Here is a 20,833-nt window from a genome sequence, read left to right as displayed (position 1 = left end):
ACTGTTCCTTATATGTAAATTTAACTTTTCTGGCCTCTTATTGCTACCTGTCCCAACTTTTTTTGGAATGTGTAGCTCTCATGAAATCTAAAATGAGCCAATATTTGGCATGACATTTCAAAATATCTTACTTTCAACATTTGATATGTTATCTATATTCTATGGAGAATAAAATATAAGTTTATGAGATTTGTAAATTATTCCATTACTTTTTTACTCACAATTTCTACAGTGTCCCAACTTTTTCTGATTTGGGGTTGTATTTACACCACAAATAACATCTCCCATTTGTTTAAGTGTATTTTCAAACCGAGGCAATCACCTGGATTAGGTTCTGCTTTTCCTTTGTACAGAACAAAAGCAAATGAAGTTAATATACTGAGCTTTTAATACAGAACATTATTTAACATTTACATCTGCAATGTTTAGGCAATCAAATCATTACAATTCCATCATGCCAAATAACTTTTATCTTTCAGAAAATTTACTTTCTGAAATAAACTCCCAAAAGGCTACATAAATAAGTTAAAGTAATAACTCTGACTGTATCATTAAACATACTTTATGGTATACCATGTATAAGTTCAGAGTAACTTTTAGCCTACTAAGTTAGCTAATTTTACCCATATGTGTGGACAATTCTGGCAACGTTTATTTCGGTTCCTTCGTCAAACAAGTAAAACCTAAGCACGTTAATCAAATAATACAAAATGTACTTACCCAATGGTAGATTTTAAATAATATATAGACACAACTCCTTCGGAAATTCCATAGACAGTAAAAGAAATGGACACAGCGACCCCATTGGATTCAACGGAGGCAAGTGAAGTCAATTAGAAGCACGCACTTCCTGGGTGTTGAGCGTACTGCGCAGACTCAAACTGAGCTCAATGATGTGGATGTCACGTGAGCAACCTGTCTGACAATTGTAAGTCTTCTAATAGCCGTGCCACGGGAAATCTGAATCACCTACTGAATCTTGCAGAGACGGCGAGCGTGAACAGGAGCACATTTTGGTTAGTATTCTGATTAATAATCTCCCTTGACTTTATGCCTTCACGTCCACCCGATTGCCTCATAGTCAGTAAAATCGTTAGCCTATTTTTACAAAAACTGCTTCTACTGGGACATAACGTAAGATACATGGTAATGGAGCCTTTTATACATTTTCGTGTTTCTTTAGAAATAATTAATGGAAAAATGGAGTCTTTAAACGCCTCAGATGTAAAGTAATTCGCTGTCAAAGTGACGCCAAAATGAATGGGAGTCAATGGGATGCTAACAGCAGATGGGTGTTCGCTAAGCAATGGCGGCGTCCAGGGAAGCTTCAATAAAATATGAAACCCTGCCCCCCTGGTAAATTCACCCTCTCCTCGTGGCTGGCTGCACGTACTTCCGGGAGAACACGTGACGTGACAACTATCTCGCTAGAAAATCTATCATATCGCGCGATTTCGTAATATCCCGAGATTTTTTACTATCTTTTGTAAAGACAATCTTGGCAGCACAGTTTTTGAAATTACATCCAACTCAGACCTAAATGGTAACCGGATAAATACTTTCTTTACATTTATATGCATACATTTAATAATAAAACGGGTTGAAATAATGACTAAAATGTATTGTGGCTTTGCAATCACACTGGGCACTTTGTGATTATAATTTATTTAAACAAGATAAAGTTAATATATTTACTTTGTATACAAATCATGTATTTCATAAAGATAATTATGATTTTTCCTACTAGTCTAGTCTAGACGTGTAAAAGACGTCAGTGGACGTCTATTCACAACTTCTTAAAAACTACTTTTTGCAGTTAAATTAATTATTGCAGTATAACCAAAGTGTAAGCACAGCATTTGCATATTTCACAATGACTTCATAGAAGGTTTATCATTTTTTTATAGAGGGTCATGATGGACTATAAATGCACGTGTAAAAGACGTCACCTAGTGACGTCCTCTGACAACCGATTCACAACAGGGTATAAATATTAAAGCACACGTAGTAAAAGTCAAAGTAACAATTATACATGCAACCCCATAGAACTATAGACATGTACAAATGTATCTGAATGCATTTTTATGAAATGTTCTGTGTTACATATTTTCACCGAATTATGCCATCATACCGCGACTATTTTTGGCCATGGACACAACATTGCGGTCAGACCAATGTTTTCTGGGCACTCTCTGTTTTGTTTATACCCTTTAATTTTGTAGATAGCAACGAACATGCTTGGGAAATGTATCTGAGTAAAGTACAGATACTCCCAAAAAATACTTAAGTACTGTAAGTATTAATACTTTGTTACTATGCATCACTGTATAACAGTCTTGTCTAGTGCTATGTAGAACCTTAAGTGTTGACTAAAGCACCATTTGACAGCACCATATGATTCTACACAGGTGCTTTTGCTATAATCTGACAGATAAGGCAAACAACCTTGAAAGGTAACATCATAATAAGCTGCTGGCAGCTATAGAGGGCACTAATTCTTGAAATCTAACTGTAGGTCATAAGCTGCTTGCACAAACAACTTTTGAGGCTGTTTTTTTTTTGGAGGGCAGTCTCTGTGAAGAAAATTAACTTCCCTAAAAATGTGTCAAAAACTAAAGAAGTGTATTTTTTTTAAGTGTGAAGCTGTCCATCGTGTCATTTTTGGTTTAAGCACAAACCAATGTGGCACCCTTGAAAAATATGTTTCTGCAAAACACAGGAAGAGGAAAGGAAGAGGAAACTGCTAAATAGTTAAACAATAATGACAATGAACATAATGAACACAATGATTAAAACACAATGAAAACTGACAAATGACAACAAAACCCTAGGCTAGGCCACTAGATCGGGGGCCTGAGATAACATCATGTGCTATATAGCGCTAAAATGGTTCCCCTATGATTGCAAACTTTTTGGACAATAAAGCACCTTTTTTTAGTATTATAAACAATAAAAAAGCTGATTACCTTATCACCATGTGCAATAACACTACAACTTTTTTTAACCTCTTAATTGAATCAAAATTATTTCTCATAATATTTAAATATTTGTTATATTCCAGTTACAATGTGATGTCTTTTTGTGGACCATGGTTGTACATAAGAGGTCAACTTTATTATTTAATAATTACAATCATAAATTACAATCCAAAACTTTGAATGGCTTCAAATGCCTTTTCATGGCCCATTGAAGTGTTCTTAATACTGTAGACAGTTATTGTCTTACCTTAACATTTACTTTTGAACAGAATGTGTGTTTAAGATGATACAGGAAGTACAGGATTAGTACTGATCTGATATCTGTAGCACTGAAATCACACAGCACAGTTTCGCATGGTTTCAAATCATCAGCAGTTGCTTCAGTACAGAATCTACAAGATCCATGAATGAGACATTTTAACAATCTGCTTTCAGCACAAATATTACACTGGTTACACCATTTTTCTCTTCTCTGGTAAGATAGTAAATATTTACGCTGTTTAACTTTAAGTTGTTTATGTCATGGATGTTTGCAATGTTGTTATGGCATTTGGATTACATTTGTTCAGTATAAATTTTAAATAATGATTTAGGTTTTAAATAATGAGGGGTTTAATATGATTTTCATTTGGTCACTTATTGCATATTTACAGGTGTGTGTTTCTCCAAAGGACTGATCTTATTTTAATGAAGATGGAAAAACTTATTATTTTCATTTTTTTGTTGCAAGGTTTGTTATTCTTAACTTTTCTTTAGCATAAATGTTTTTCACTAACAAAAGTGTGACATGTTTATTGTGCTGTGGCAATTTTAAAACAGTCATATGACTGAGAGTAGATATAAATTCAAGTGCTAAATGTAGCCTATGTTTGGTGTGTTAACATAAAGATAAATTGTAACTGGGTGATTTTCACGAAACCTTGGTTTTAAAAATGTCAAGCATGAAAATGTATAGCACAGGTAGAACACAGTATTGTGTTAATTCTGATGCTTTTAATATTACTATAAGTAGTTGTAGCGGGCCACCATTCGTCAAACTAATGATTTATGACCCCCTTGACAGGTCGTGTTCTGACAGCTCGTGTTTGACAGGGTGCGGGACTATCAATCAAACGGTGTACAAGCTGTCTACTTTAGACAGCGAGTGTGTGATCGTTTTACGACATGTCATTTAGTGGGGTTGTTTTTCCTGTGTGTGTTTTATGTCAAGTTTATGCTGTCATGTTTATTGACAGCTCGTGTTTGACAGCTCGTGTTTGACAGAATGTGTTTGAGAGCTTCCGCCAGCGTCTCTCTCCCCCCATCCCTCCCTCCTTTCTCGCCCATGCGCGTCTCACCACTGCGTGTTTCACAGCGGGTGTGTGTTGTAAACGAGTAAGGATTTCTAAAACTCAATGTTGGTAAAATAATTCACCATTACGCTGACAAAAAGTAAATGCTTATTTTAGATTTAGACAAATCATGAACAAGGCTCTGATTAAAACTTTTGGTTGTTACATCACAAGTTATTTAATTAAATATTCCGTATACGTGTATAGTTTAAGCAATGACATAAGCCATAACCTTCGGCGCCGTCAATACTACAATCTTTAGACGAAAGTCTAAACTAAATAAAATTTTAAACGGTTCATGAGGTCCGTGAGTCTTTTCATGACCTGCTCTATAGTTTCACGCATATTAAAGGTCACTTTCCAGCGGTGCCTGACAAAGCGCCGGGTAAGCGTTCATATCTGCCGTTTTAAAATAAACTTAATAAATGTAATTCTGTCCACTATGGCAAAATAGGGGTTTATTTTAGATTTAGGGGATTCTTTAACCAAGTCTCTGATTAAGACATGCACCGATGGTGACAGAGAACTTATATCTGACGTCAATAAACTTTTAAATGTTTTTAAGACGTGTTCAGCCGATCTTAGGGGTTTATTTTTAATTAAATGATTCTTAAAACCATGTGTGAAAATGTGTATATTACACAAAGAGTCTTATATTGCCTGCTCTGACAAAAATAAAGTATTCTTTTAGATTTTAGGTGAAGTGCCACCGTGTATGACAAATATAGCTTGATATAAACGTTTGTTTTGTCAAAAGTTTCTTATAGACATTCAAGAAACAAATATTTTAGATGTATCTGGTTAAACATAATTCTGATATTTTCTATTGAACTAGTCTATTTTTCTGATCAGACACAAAGTTTCTGATGCTGATTTTATGACAGTGTGTGATAGATAATTCACAGCAGGGGCGGTTTGTATTCTAGTTAGAGTCTTTTAAAACTGTAGTGGTAAAATGTAATATGGTAACTCTGACAAAAAGTAAAAGGTTTATTTTTGATCACAACCTATTTTATGGCAAACATTGCAGTATCTAAAAGTTTGTAACATCACAATTTTATTTAATGAAATACTCAGTACGTGTATAGCAATGAACTGTGCCAAAATCACCGGGGCCCGTCAATACTATATTCTTTAGACTAAAGGGTATTTATTTTAATCTAAATAAAAGCTTAATCTTTTCATGCACAATATTCTGTTCACGCCATTAGATTGCGTTCCTGTGTTTACAATAGAGAACATACGAGGATGCGTGTTCATATCCACCGTTAAGAAACTTTTTTAAACGATTAAAGACATTTTCAATTCATCTTCTGGGGTTTGTTTTAAAATAATGACACCTTAAAATCAACTGTGACTATGTGGTTATTACACAATAACATGTAATTCTGTCCGCTCCGGTATAATAAGGGTTTTATTTTAGATTTGGGACTTTCTTTAAAGGCGCTCTAAGCGAATAATGTGCGACGTCACTTCCTGTTGATGTTTGAACTGTTTTCAAACAGACAGAGCGTAGCTAACTCCTCCCCCTCCCCCTCCCTTCCGTGCTTTCATGAACGCGCCCAACCCCCACCCCCAAATCCTTCTTGTCGTTTATTGGCTGGAATACTTTGTTTTGTTTTGTGCTGCTAGGTTTGGCCATTTGTTGATATTGCCGTTTGTGAAGCCTGGGCTGTCTACAGAGATCGCGTTTTTTTACAGTTTGATCAGCGGACAGGCAGCAAGCAGATAGTGAGGAGATGTTTCCGGTATGTAACAAAAAATGTTTTATGGTCTAAAACGCTTCAATTCGCTTAGAGCACCTTTAACTAAGTCTCTGATTAAAACATGTGAATGCGTGCACCAAAGTTGTCAGAAAACGTAGGCTGATGCGCTCTTATATATGGTGTTAAGAGCCTTTTAAATGTTTTAAGACATTTCACCCCCTCTTCTGGGTTGAATTCATTAATGTCATCTAACATCCACATGTGTACATGTGTATTTACGATAAATGTAACACGGTACGCATTGTCAGAATAAAAGGTTTCTTGAACATGTTTTTCCAGTGGGTGTTTCTTGTCTTGCGAGTGTTCGTCATATTTATTGATGTGGAAAAAAAAGTTTGTTGTTTTGGACGATCAGTTTCAGTCTCTCTCTCTATCACCATCCGTTATCACCCAGCAGACAACCCCAGTGTGTCTGGACAGCGGTGTTCAGCAGACCGTACTGTTTTCTAAAACTCTGTGTTGGTAAAATAAGTGTAATTCAGCCCCATTGACAATAACTAAAAGGTTTATTTTAGATTTTAGTTAGAGCACCAGACCCCTATTTTAGGGGAGACACTGCAGGATCTAAAAGTTTGTAACAGTACAAAATTATTTAATGAAATATTCAGTACGGTTATATTTAAACAATGAATTGTACCAAAACCACCGTAGGTCGACAATTCTTTAGACTAAAGCCTATTTATTTTAAACTAAATAAAAGCTGATTCGCTTCACGAGATCTGTGAAGCTTTTCAAGCAGAGGGTTCTGTTCAAGCCATTAAAGATCGGGGCTCCGGCGTTTACAATAGAACATACGAGGATGAGTGCACATATCGGCCATTTAGAAACTTTTAAACGATTAAAGACATTTTCATCTCATATTCTGGGTCTGTTTTAATCTAATGACACCTTAAAACCAACTGTGAATATGTGTTTATTACACAATAAATGTAATTCTGAGCGCTCTGGTTATATAAAAGTTATTTTAGGCATATAATTATCTCATACTCATAAGATAATGATTAAAACATGTTATTGCATAGAGCAATAAACACATGCACTTACATATCTATGGTATTAAAAACAAACTTTTTAATGTTTAAGACATTTTGACCCCATTTTCTGGTTTTGTGTCCGCTGTGGATCCCAACCTCTAAGTGTTTATTATACAACAAATGCAATTCTGTCAGCATTTCTAGTTTTAGAACGCCTCTGATTTAAACATGTGGGTTTTTAAAATGAAACGGCCATGTGACTTTTATGACAAAAGCTATTCGATCTTAATTTTTTTTGTTTTTAACATCCAAACGTTCTTATACACAATCCATAATTAAACATCTAGGTGTGTATGAGTAAGTTTATATCTAATGTCACATGAGCAGCAACGAGTCGCGCATGTGTGTGTGTGTGGGGGGGGGGGGGTCTATGATGTCTCTGTTTGTTACTAAAGCTTTGATATTAAGTCTGTGCCCTCATTGACAAAAAGTAAAGGGGTTTTTAGATTTAGTCTTCATTACACAGATACTGATTAAATCATGCTATCCATTATTTGCGATTTAAAGAAACTTAAAAGGTTTAAGACATTTTATCTCACATTTTGGTGTTGTTTTTTAATTAATGTAGCCTTAAACCCATCTGTTATCCATTTGGGGAACAATAAAATGTATGCATATATTATTTATCAAAGTTGACGATGTTATAAGCCAGGTTGTCACTAACGTGACAACAAACATTTCTTTAAAGACAAAACATTTAACAATATTGCCATGGCTTACAGAGACACACTAGACTTTTTTTGTGTGTGTGTGTGTGTGTGTGTGTGTGGTTTTGTCAAACATGATTGTGTGCTTCCATTAAACTATCTATATCAACAACACCAGATAGGATGTACCTCTACATAACAGTAAAATCATGTACACATATTAAATAGGTAAACCTTAACACTTATTTAAAAAATAAAAATATACTATTCGAATATCCTAACCTGATATTAGGTTAGATTAGGTTTTAAGGTCAATCAGCGTCTTTAGCTTTACGACTTACAGCACAAAACCCCCCAATGACAGGAGCAATGACAGGATTTTTATGAAGTTGAGCAGGCCATTGGTTTGCCTGAGGGGTTAGGTTCAACTTAGGTTAACATCTATCAGTGTCATGAATTTGGTTTTCTCTGTCTGCCTTTTTGTCACACACACACACACACACACACACACACACACACACACACACACACACACACACACACACACACACACACACACACACACACGACTCGTTGCTGCTCATGTGACATTAGATATAAACTTACTCATACACACCTAGATGTTTAATTATGGATTGCGTATAAGAACGTTTGGATGTTAAAAACAAAAAAAAATTAAGATCGAATAGCTTTTGTCATAAAAGTCACATGGCCGTTTCATTTTAAAAACCCACATGTTTAAATCAGAGGCGTTTTAAAACTAGAAATGCTGACAGAATTGCATTTGTTGTATAATAAACACTTAGAGGTTGGGATCCACAGCGGACACAAAACCAGAAAATGGGGTCAAAATGTCTTAAACATTAAAAAGTTTGTTTTTAATACCATAGATATGTGAGTGCATGTGTTTATTGCTCTATGTGTGGTGGTGTGTAGCCTCACCTATTGGTTTGTTTCGGTTAAATCTGTGGACCAATCAGATCATGTTATGATTTCGTGGTTGCTCATTGGTTGGTGCTACACAAATCTACAAACCAATCGGAGCTGGGTTTGTAGGATATAAGAATCCTAGTGGTGTAGCACCTGGAAACGTTGTCATTTACATCATGCCCTGTATGGAAGCGCTCTCTGTGAGTGAGCGGAGGGCGGCTGCGCGTCATTCATTACCCTTGGCTTTGCGTGTTGTGAACGAGCGGTAAGTGATTTGGTGGTATGTAAATCATCAGTTAACTTTAAATCACTTATAATGGCATCTATTACTGCAGGATCGGCTTTTAGCTGGTTCCCAGATGGCTGTATGTTGCAGTATTCGCAGCAGCTACAGGTGGGGTATTTTACCGCGGTCAAGCCAGCCGCTGTTCGAAAATACATGGTCAAGCCAGCCGCATTTCAAATTACGCGTGTGCGCCTATTACTATACATACGGTAATTTCAAGAAAAGCAGAAAGAACGCGCTTTTCAGAGCGCTTGGTTTCGTTTCCTCTCGCTCGCTTTCTCTCTCTCTCTCTCGCTCTCTCTCTCTCTCTCTCTCTCTCTCTCTCTCTCTCTCTCTCTCTCTCTCTCTCTCTCTCTCTCTCTCTCTCTCTCTTTGTCTCTTTCTTTCTTTCTTTCTCTCTCTCTCTCTGTCTGTCTCTCTTTCTCTTTCTTTCTTTCTTTCTTTCTCTGTTTTTTTTCTCTTTCTTTCTCTCTTTCTGTCGTTCTCTCTCTGTCAATTTTCAATTTAAAGAACTTTATTGGCATGATTGTGTCACTTACTATATTGCCAAAGCATTATACATAAAACAAGAAACATACAGTAACACAATATTAACAAACATTAAGGTGCAATTAAGCTAAGGTGCTGGGTGATGGATGAAGTACAACTGCAAATAAAATAAAATAGAATCAGAGGATATTTGCAATATAAAGTAGACTTTGAAATATAAACATATGAAGTATACAAATGTACATTTATGGAGGCACATGAGAGGTAAAATAAAAGTACTGTACAAGATCAGGGCTGTAGATTATTTCTGATGGTGTGTAACTGATTAATGAATTTAGCAGCAGCTGATGGGTGTCTGTCTTCCCCCAGTAACATCTTCATTTGATCTGAATCTGAAGAGCTATGAAACTCTGCTATGAGCTTTGAGATTTTGTCTCTCTCTCTCTCTCTCTCTCTCTCTCGCTCACTTCCGGTGTGTGCTGGGAGCGTTTGGGGTGTAGGTGAGGGTTTCACGGAGGGGAAGTTTTGTTTTCGGTTTTCTTTCTGTTTTCCTCTTTAAAATTGGATAAAATAAAAGGAATTGAGACATACTATTTTTTGTTAAGCTGAATTTGGATTTTTTTTGAAACTACGGTTTGGTAGTGTTCATTGAGGCGCCGGAATGGCGTCTTTTCCGACGGGTGGGGAGCCACCTGTTTCGCGGCGGCACGGCGTCCGATGCGTACCTGCTCAGGGCGTATCAGTGGAGGATGTGCTGCTGGCGGTCGGAGAAGAGGTTGGATACGATAACATTTCTTCAGCTTCCAGGATGAATAAAGCAGTAGTGGTTTTTGTTAAAGAGGAGAAGTTAGTAAACCGTCTGATAAGTAACGGGATTGTGGTAAGTGGCGATTTTGTTACTGTTTCACCACTTGTTACACCTACGACAAAGGTTTATATTTCAAATGTTCCCCCATTTATTGGAAATGAGGATATTGAACGTGTATTAAGCCAGTATGGAAAATTTGCTAGTGCAATTAAAACGATCCCATTGGGTTGTAAAACTGAGGCGCTTAAACATGTGTTGTCTTTTAGGAGACATGTGTTTATGTTTTTGGATGTGCCGGATTTGGATGTCTCTTTTAGAGTAGTACATGAAGGAAAATCATATACACTTTATATCAATACAGGTAGCTTGAAGTGTTTTGAGTGTGGAGATATTGGCCACAAAAAGTTGGCATGCCCACACAGAACTCAGGATAATGTGGTTGCAGGGCCTAGTGGTGTAACTGCCGCTAAGGTAAACAATACAACCGTGCAACATAACCCTGTAGAGGAGAGTATTGTTGAAAGAAATGAATCACCTGAAAGTGCAGGAATAAATCTAAAGGAAAGAACGGTAAATGTAACACAGGAGTATGAGGTCTTGGAGCATAGTACAAATACAATGGTAGAGAAAGAAAGTGAAAATGCTCAAGAGATTGTTATTGAAAATACTGAAAACTCAAATGATGTTGAAAACTGTGAGGATGATGGAATGAAGGATGATGATACATTGTCTGAGTCATCTGAATTTTCTGAGGTTGATTTACAGAGTAGAGATGATACATACTCCGTGCAAGAGATTAATGCTTTTTTGGATTTGACGTTTGGAAAGACAGTTGAAGTGAAGGATTTTTTCCCGGATATAGACAAATTTATATGGTCAGTGGTGTCAATGCAGAAAGTTGTTAGTTATGAGGCCTTATGTAAAAAGAAGAGGTTTAGGTTGAAGAAGATTCTTGCTAAATTGCGGAAAGAAAAAAGAGCTTTGAAAAAATAGTATGCTTAATACACAGGGTGATCTTTATACTTTTTTCATGTATCTGTTCTTTCTTTATTTCTATCTCTCTATGGAATTTTTAAAATTTGGTTCCTTAAATATAAATGGGGGCAGAGATAGAAATAAATTAGCCATGATTTCAGAGTTTGTTAAACAAGTTGACATAGTTTTTTTGCAAGAAACGCATACAAACAATGATAATGAGACTCAGTGGGGCATGTGGTGGGAAGGGAAATATTCTCTTAGCCATGGAACCAACATAAGTGCTGGGGTAGCTATTCTTTTTTCCAAAACATTAAATGTAAATATATTATCAGTAGAGGAAATTGTAAAAGGAAGAGCACTTTTAACCAAAATAGAGTTTGAAGGAACAATATTTGTTTTAATTAATGTATATGCTCCTAATAATGGACATGAGCGTGTGGTGTTTTTTATGGATTTGAGATCAGCCATTAAAAATATTGATGATACTGTGTGCATGATAATTGGGGGTGATTGGAATTGCACAACCAATTTTACAGTTGATAGAAATGGAGAGGAACCACATAATCAGTCAAGCATGCAATTGTTAAAAATTATAAATGAGTTTGATCTAATAGACTTGTGGAGAAGTAGAAATATAGGAGTGAGACAATATACATGGGTAAAGTTATTAAACAATCAAATAAGTGGTGCTCGGCTTGATAGATTTTACTTAGGGAAGATTTGGAATAATAAGGTTATGAATGTTTCCACATTGCCTAGTGGTTTTTCTGATCACCATATGATTACCTTTGATTTTAATTTAAAAAAGTTGGTTAAACCTTGTTACTTTTGGCATTTTAATGTCAAATTGTTACATGATATTAGTTTTCGTGAAAAGTTTAAGATTTTTTGGGATAAGTGGAGACTGAAGAAAGATACTTTTGAAAATCTTGGTCAATGGTGGGATGTAGGTAAAGCAAATATTAGAATTTTTTGTCAAGATTATACTTCACATGCTACAGCATTGATGAAAATAACAATTAAAGGTTTACAAAGAGACATTTTATTGTTGGAAAAGGACATTTTAAATAATAATGGATTTGTGAATGATGATGGGTTAAATAAGAAAAAAGAAGAACTTGGGTCTTTTTTACATGAAAAAGTTAAAGGAGCACTTATAAGATCAAGAATTTGCTCAATAAAAGATATGGATGCTCCTAGTGCATTTTTTTTTAATCTGGAAAAGAAAAGTTTTTTACAAAAACAGTTGTGCCATATAAGACGTCCTAATGGAACTATTACCTCTGACCCTATGGAAATGAGAAAAATGACAGTGGATTTTTATTCTAAATTATATAGTGCAAAGGTTTGTGATCCTGGAAGTTTTGCGGACTTGCTCTGTGATTTGCCTCAGTTGAAAGATGAACAAAGAAAGTCGCTGGATAATCAAATAACTTTACAAGAGCTTACTGATGCAATGAGACAATTATCTCCTGGACGATCTCCAGGAGTGGATGGTATACCGGTGGAGTTTTATCAGGCTTTTTGGGAATTACTTGGACAAGATTTAAATGAGCTGCTGATAGACTGTATCAAAAGGAAGACTTTACCTACAAGTTGTTGCAGAGCAGTTCTATCCTTAATCCCCAAAAAAGGAGACTTGGGACTACTAAAGAACTGGAGACCCGTGTCATTATTATGCTTGGATTATAAAATTTTTTCGAAGGCGTTAGCAAATAGACTTAAAAAACATCTACAAGCATTAGTTCACAGAGACCAGTCCTATTGTATACCAGATAGATCAATTGTGGATAATTTATTTTTATTGCGTGATGTGATTGATTTAATCAAAGAAACAGTTTAAATTTGGGGGTTCTTTCGCTTGATCAAGAGAAAGCCTTTGATCAAGTTGATCATAAATATCTTTTCACCGTATTGGAACAATTTGGGTTTGGTGATAACTTTATATCTTATATGAAATTGTTGTATTCTGACGCTTTTGTAATGGTTAAAGCTGGAGGTGGATTGAGTGCACCTATAAAAATGTCCAGGGGTATTCGACAAGGTTGTCCACTCTCTGGGCAGTTATATAGTTTGGCAATTGAACCATTTTTGTGTAGATTAAGGAAAGAATTAGCTGGAATTTCAATTCCAGATTCAAAGAGTACATGTAAAATATCCTTGTCTGCATATGCGGATGATGTCACCGTGTTTATAAAAGGTCAAAATGATGTGGAAGTTTTAACGGGAATCATTGAAAAATTTGAAAATGCATCTTCAGCTAAAGTGAATTGGGAGAAAAGTGAGGGATACATCATGGGTAAATGGGAAGAAGCAGGACCTCCAAAACTACCATGTGGTTTACTTTGGGGTAGAGAGGGGATAAAAACATTAGGTATTTTTTTAGGGAATGAACATTTTCAGATGAGAAACTGGGAGGGATTGCTGGAGAAAGTGACAGCCCGATTGTCTAAATGGAATTGGCTATTACCACAATTGTCGTACAGAGGTCGGGTCTTGGTCATTAACAACCTGGCAGCCTCTACAATGTGGCATAAAATGACTGTTTTGGAGCCCCCAGTGGAGTTGGTTGGTAAAATACAAAGGACATTTGTCAATTTTTTTTGGAGTGGGGCACATTGGATCCATGCTGCAGCACTCTATTTACCTGTCTATGAAGGGGGACAAGGACTGGTGAATATGAGAAGTCGGTTGATGTCTTACAGGTTACAAGCAGCACAAAGACTTTTATATCACAAAGACTTGGCTTGGACTCATATTGCAAGTTTAATCTTGAAGAAAGTAGGAGGGCTTGGTTTGGACAAACATTTGTTTATAATGGACTTGGAAAAAGTGAGCCTGTCAGAGATCACACCTTTTTATAAATCAATGCTCCAGTCTTGGAAGACGGTTTTTAAGGTGGATCGGAGTATTGATGACACAGGACACTGGATTCTGGAAGAACCTTTATTTTTCAATCCTATGATCCAAACAAGGCTTTTGTCTTCAGTAAGTGTGTCTGCAGTTTTGAAGCGGCATGGGGTTGTTAAAATTAGACACCTCTTGGACGATGATGGGTGGAAGCCGGTGGAAATTCTAAAAGAAGTGACAGGATTGAAATCGGAACGTCTTGTATTAAAACTCACAGAGGAGATCTGGAATGTATTACCAAGTGGGCACAGAGAGTACATTGAGCGTGGTCGTTTGATGGACTTAAGAGATACAGAAGAAGAATTTCCAATAATCAGAGTGTCACCAGTTATACTGGAGGAGAGAGTGGATGTTAATATGGAATCCATTTTGTCTTTTGATACACCTCAGCTGGACTGTTTTGAATCAGTGTCAAAGAAAGCAATGTACTATTCTTCAGTAAAAGTCACAAATCAAGTTTTTCTCAGGAGGATAAAAGCTTCGAAGTGGCCAGGTTTGTTGGGATCAGACTTCCTCGTGAGGGACAGGTGGAGAGCCCTGTATAAGCCTCCCATAGAGAAGCGTACTGCTGATCTACAGTGGAGGGTTATTCACGGGGCGATAGCTACGGACAGACATGTGGCGCACTTGAATCCAGCTGTGGGTGGTGAATGTAGATTTTGCGGGGAACAAGAAGACTTAGAACATTTATTTTTGAAATGTGGAAGATTACAAGGTCTTTTTGAACTTCTTAAAGGTTTGTTTATGGATTTTGATGAGGAATTCTCAGATAAAGTATTTATTGGGGGAGTTAAGTATAGGTATTCAATGAGAAGAATGAAATGCTTATTAAATTATTTGTTGGGCACAGCAAAATTAGCAATATGGAAAACGAGGAAAAATCAAGGGAAACAACTTGGGACTATTGATGTGGAAATGATGTTTAGAAAACTAGTGGGTGGAAGAATCAAAATTGAATTTGCTTACTATAAACTTGTGAATAATGAAATGCTGTTTTATGATATATGGTGTTTTAAAGATATTTTATGTGTGTTATTTGAGGGTCAGTTGATATTGAATATATAATTATTTTTATTATGTTCTATTGTGAATCTGTATGATTTATAAATGAAGAGGAATAAAGTTGGTTAATCCTCTCTGTCTCTCTCTCTCTCTTTCTCTCTCTATCTCTCTTTCTTTCTCTCTCTCTGTCTCTCTCTCATTCTCTCTTTCTTTTTTCTCTTACTTTCTTTTTCTTTCTTTTTTCTCTCTGTCTTTTTCTCTTTCTTTCTCTCTTTTTGTCTTTCTCTCTTACTCTCTCTCTCTCTCTCTCTCTCTCTCTCTGGGAGCGTGCACGTGGGAGTGTGACGGGAGTAAAAGTTTGAGTGGAGTGGATATACATTTCCTTCTTATTTCATTTCTTTATTTATTTTCTTTCTGCATGATTTGGTAAGTGTTGCATTTTCTTACGTAGCTGCTGTGAGTTTAGTGCGGAGGGATGGCGTCTCAGACCGAGATGCCGTCCCTGCGCTGCGGTTTCAGGTGTGTACCTGTTGAGGGAGTTATGGTGGAAGATGTGCTTATTGCTACAGGAGAGGTAGTAGGCCATGATAACGTCTTTTCCGCTTCTCGTATGAACAAGGCTGTTGTAGTTTTCTTGAAAACACAACAACTTGTAAATCAGCTAATCGAAAGTGGTCTCGTTGTGAATGACGAGTTAGTTCAAATCACTCCTCTTTTCGCGGCTACATCCAAAATAACAATCTCAAATGTCCCGCCGTTCATATCCAACGATATGTTGTAACGCGAGCTTGTTCATTTTGGCAAAATTGCCAGTTCGTTTAAATCGATCTCGCTAGGATGTAAACATCCGTCCCTAAAGCATGTATTGTCTTTCAGGAGACATGTAAACATGTTTTTAGATTCTCCGGAGCGAACGCTGGATATTTCTTTCCGTGTTAAGCATGAGGGAAGAGCGTATATGGTGTATGCAACAACTGGTCACCTAAAGTGTTTTGAATGCGGTGATGTTGGACATAAGCGTGATGTCTGTCCACATCGTAGAGTAGAAAGTGTCACTTCGGGAACAGAAACTGCCGTTATATTTCAGTCAGCGCCTGTCCAAGAAGCACAGCATGTGGATCAGATAACTGAGGTAAGGGCTTTGGATGTTTGTGTACCTGCGAATGCCCAACAAAATGATGTATTGAAAACAAAGGTGATTGTTTACAAAGGCGTGACTGAAACTCCGCCGATAGAAAGTGCTAATGACATGTCTGTTGTGCCTAGCACTAGTGGAGCTTTGGTTACTGTTACTGAGTCTATGGTGGAAAAGGTACAGTCAGAGGATTTCTGTGATACAGCATGCAGTGGTTTGGGTGTTGTAGATGAAACTCTATCAGATGAGACTGAATCTATGTGTGATAATGATTCGTGTTCACAGGGAGATAGTCTGTGTAGCGGTGATGTGGCTTCTCAAGACTATTCACAAAATGATCAGGTTTTATATTCTCTAGAAGAGATTAATACTTTTCTAGATGATACATTTGGGAAACAGGTTAATGTTAAAGAGTTTTTCCCTGATGTTGAGAGGTTTGAAAAGTCTGTTGCTGTGTACCAAAAAAAGGTGGGCCCTGAACTCCTAAGTGAGAAGAAACGCTTTCGTTTAAGGAAACATCTAACAGCAATTAGAAAGTCTAAAAAGGGAGTGAAAGAGAGATTTTCAAAGACATTGGTTAACTGATCATCTCATGCTTCACATGGTGTCTCTTTCTTTAATGCTGTTTCTATTTTTTCTTCTTTTCCCTCTCCTTTATCCATCAATGAAGGTATTAAGGGTGGGCTCACTTAACATTAATGGAGGGAGGAATATGCATAAGCGAGCACTTGTTTTAGAAGTAATAGAACAGAGGAATTTAGATGTCATTCTTTTACAAGAGACACATAGTGACGAAGGAAATGAAGTTGAGTGGGGTAGATGGTGGAAAGGGCAATATAAAATAAGCCACAAAACTAATTTAAGTGCTGGAGTGGCAATCCTTTTTTCACCTGGCCTAAAAGTTAACATTTTGAGTGCCAAAGAAATAATAAATGGTCGCCTGCTTGAAGTTAAGGCTGATATTGAGGGAAGCACTTATTATTTTATCAATGTGTATGCACCAAATATTGGTTCTGAGAGAGTTTGTTTTTTTGGTGTACTAAGTAATTTTTTAAAACAAGGGTATAATGATGGCAGTGTCATTATTGGTGGGGACTGGAATTGTACTGAACATTTTACTGTCGATCGCAATACTGAAGAACCCCATTTTCAATCGTCCTCTCTTTTATCAAAGTTAATAAAAACAGCTGACCTTTTGGATATATGGAGAGTTAAAAATCCTAATGTGAGACAATACACTTGGGTCAAAGTAAATGATAATAGAGTGAGTGCTGCTCGTTTGGATAGGGTGTATGTGTCTAAAAGTCTTAATAGTCAAGTTAGTCAATGTTTTATCACTCCAATGGTTTTTACGGATCCCAAATTGGTCACAATAGAAATATTTATTTCTCAGATTTTAAATAAGTCATCTTTTTGGCACTTTAACACTAAACTGCTGCAAGACAAAGCATTTTGCAAATATTTTGAGTTGTTTTGGAAGCAGTGGAGGGAAAAGAAAAATATGTTTGACAATTTGAGACAATGGTGGGATATAGGGAAGGTTAATATCAAAATGTTTTGTTTGCAGTATACTGCCAATGCCACAAAAAAGCTGAAGGAAACAATTAAGGCTGTTGAGGAGGAGATAATAACTATAGAAATGGATTTAATTAATGGGTGTGATCCTGTATTAAACAATAATTTACAAAATAAAAAAACAGAGCTGAGATCTTACCTAAATGAGAGAGTTAAAGGGGCTTTGGTTAGATCTCGATTTGTTTCCATAACACATATGGATGCTCCAAGTGCTTATTTTTTCAATTTAGAGCACAAAGCAGCAAAGCAAAAACAAATGGTGTGTTTACGTCTTCCTGATGGGAGAATTTCTTTTGATGTTAAAGATATGCGTCATCATGCAGTGAATTTTTATTCCAATCTTTACACTGCAGAGCAATGTGATGCAAACTGCTTGGAACAATTATTACAGGACTTACCCCAAATAGACTCTGAGTCAAAGATGGCCTTGGATTTGGATATATCCTACCAAGAATTAACTGACGCTCTAGGACAGCTTCATTCTGGAAAATCCCCGGGTATTGATGGTCTACAACCCGAATTTTACAAGTGTTTTTGGAATTTAATCGGGCGAGATCTTTGCGAGGTTTTTCGAGTGTGTAATAAGGACGGACTGTTGCCTGTTTCTTGTCAACGCGCAGTTTTGTCACTTTTGCCCAAAAAAGGGGACTTGACCCTCTTGAAGAACTGGAGACCAGTCGCCTTACTGACCACAGAATATAAAATGCTATCTAAATACCTTGCTAATAGGCTTAAAGACTATTTGCATTTGATGATACATAAGGATCAAACATACTGTGTTCCAAAAAGAACAATATCTGATAATTTGTTTTTAATCCGGGACATCTTGGACACATGCAGAGGTTTTAAAGTTAAAACTGGTATAATCTCCTTGGACCAAGAAAAAGCTTTTGATCGTGTTGATCACAACTATCTTTTTAATGTGTTGAAGGCTTTTGGTCTAGGTGAAGGTATCTTAAAATGGGTCAAATTATTGTATGCTGGTGCTACTTGTATGGTTAAATTGGGAGGAGGATTAAGTCGTCCTATTCCTGTAACCAGAGGTATTAGACAGGGTTGCCCCTTATCGGGACAACTATATAGCCTAGCGATTGAACCCTTACTCTGTATGTTACGTAAAAAAATGTCTGGTTTTCATGTACCTGGGTTTCTTAACAATACAGGAATTGTCTTAAGTGCCTATGCGGATGACATCACAGTATTTGTAAATGATATGAATGATGTAAAAGTCTTGTCTGATGCTCTTGATGTTTACGGAAAAGCCTCATCAGCTAAGGTGAATTGGGATAAGAGCGAGGCTCTGTGGGTAGGGCAGGATTTAGAAAATCTTCCATCGTTACCTGGTAACCTTAATTGGGCATCAGAGGGTTTAAAAATTTTAGGCATACATTTTGGTACTAAGGATTTTCAAAAACAAAATTGGGAGGGCTTAGAGGAGAAAGTGTGTGCTCGATTGTCTAAGTGGAACTGGTTGCTACCCCAGCTGTCCTACAGGGGAAGAGTCTTGATTACAAATAACCTGGTGGCATCTATACTGTGGCATAGATTTAATGTGCTACAACCACCGGCAGGACTTGTTCAAGCAATCCAGAGACACTTGGTTTCCTTTTTTTGGTCAGGACAACATTGGGTGCGTTCTGCAGCACTGTATCTTCCAAAAGAGGAAGGGGGACAAGGCTTGGTAGATATCAAGGCAAGAATAATGACTTTTCGCTTACAGGCCTCTCAGAGACTGATATACAACAGCGATCTTGCTTGGATCAATGTTGCCACAGTCCTCCTGCGGAGGGTAGGCAGGCTGGGTTTAGATAAACATCTATTCCTAATGAACCTACAAGAGGTGCACCTAGCAGATCTTACCCCTTTTTACAAGTCCTTATTCGAGGCTTGGAAAGTGTTTGCAATATCTAGACCACCAGAATTGGCACCTGGTCTTTGGTTGTTGGAAGAACCATTGCTTCAAAACCCTTTTCTTCCAATTGTATTACCATCTGCACATCTATGGTCACGATTGACGAATGCTGGATATACAAAGCTGGGTCATGTGTTAAGCAGCAGTGTGGAAGAAATTAGTCGAAAGAGTGGAGTTAAATCTGTGAGACTGATACACAAGCTCTATACTGAAACATGTGGTGGTTTGAGAGATGACTACAAAACGTTTCTAGAGAACACCAATGTGCTTCAACAATGGACAGAGGGATACGACTACACCTTCCCTGCAATCACTGTTTCTGCTGCTGTAGAAAACTGGGAAGAAGATGAGCAGTATTTGCTGACTTTTAAAATCCCCGTTTTGGACGTTTTTGAACTGGTTGGAAAAAAGGCCCTGTATTTGACTTGTGTAAAAGTGTCCAATGCCAGTATGCTCACTGGTTTTCTTTCAACAAAATGGAAAGATTTTTTTGGACTTGACTCTTCCCCTAAAGGGTGTTGGCGTGCTCTGTACAAATGTCCGATTGACAAGAGGACAGGTGACCTCCAGTGGAGGATTGTACATGGAGCAATAGCTACGAACAGACATGTGGCACACCTTGATCCTAGTGTTGGGGTGGGCTGTCCTTTTTGTTCAGAGACAGAGTCTCTATTTCATCTGTTTGCACAGTGTTTACGTTTACGGGATATTTTCTCTCTTTTAAGTGAATGGTTTTTGTCCTTAGATGAAGAGTTCTCTTTACAATTATTCATTTACGGTCCCAAATACACTGCTCAAAGGAAAAAAACTTTGGTGTTAATCAATTTTTTGACAGGCACCACAAAACTTGCCATCTGGAAAACAAGGAAAAACAACTTATTGGGGCAGGGTGCAATAAATGTGGTTCCTATGTTTTTAGGTTTGGTGGCAGCAAGATTAAAAGTTGAATTTGCCTACTATAAGTTAGTGGATTGTATACCAATGTTTGTAGAGATCTGGGGTGTGAATGATGTATTATGTTCTGTGTTTGAGGAAGGTGAATTCGCATTGTC

The 20,833-nt window shown here is 37.1% G+C and overlaps 1 protein-coding gene across 2 annotated transcripts in view; it reads left to right on the top strand.

The window, feature by feature from the left end:
* Positions 1 to 3,325: 3,325 nt before the first annotated feature.
* The window catches only part of LOC135749867 (Schwann cell myelin protein-like), a 53,931-nt gene continuing 36,423 nt past the window's right edge, over positions 3,326 to 20,833 (top strand). For both annotated transcript variants that reach the window (XM_073816004.1, XM_065268545.1), the window contains exons 1-2: positions 3,326 to 3,453; positions 3,632 to 3,708. In XM_073816004.1, coding sequence (XP_073672105.1) covers positions 3,386 to 3,453; positions 3,632 to 3,708 — 145 coding nt within the window. In that variant the 5' untranslated portion in view covers positions 3,326 to 3,385. The remainder of the gene's footprint in view (positions 3,454 to 3,631; positions 3,709 to 20,833) is intronic.

The sequence above is a fragment of the Paramisgurnus dabryanus genome, chromosome 1 (genome assembly GCF_030506205.2).
Source record: "Paramisgurnus dabryanus chromosome 1, PD_genome_1.1, whole genome shotgun sequence".
NCBI lineage: Eukaryota > Metazoa > Chordata > Actinopteri > Cypriniformes > Cobitidae > Paramisgurnus > Paramisgurnus dabryanus.
Note: the sequence above shows the minus strand (reverse complement) of the source record. Positions and strands in the feature narration are given on the sequence as shown.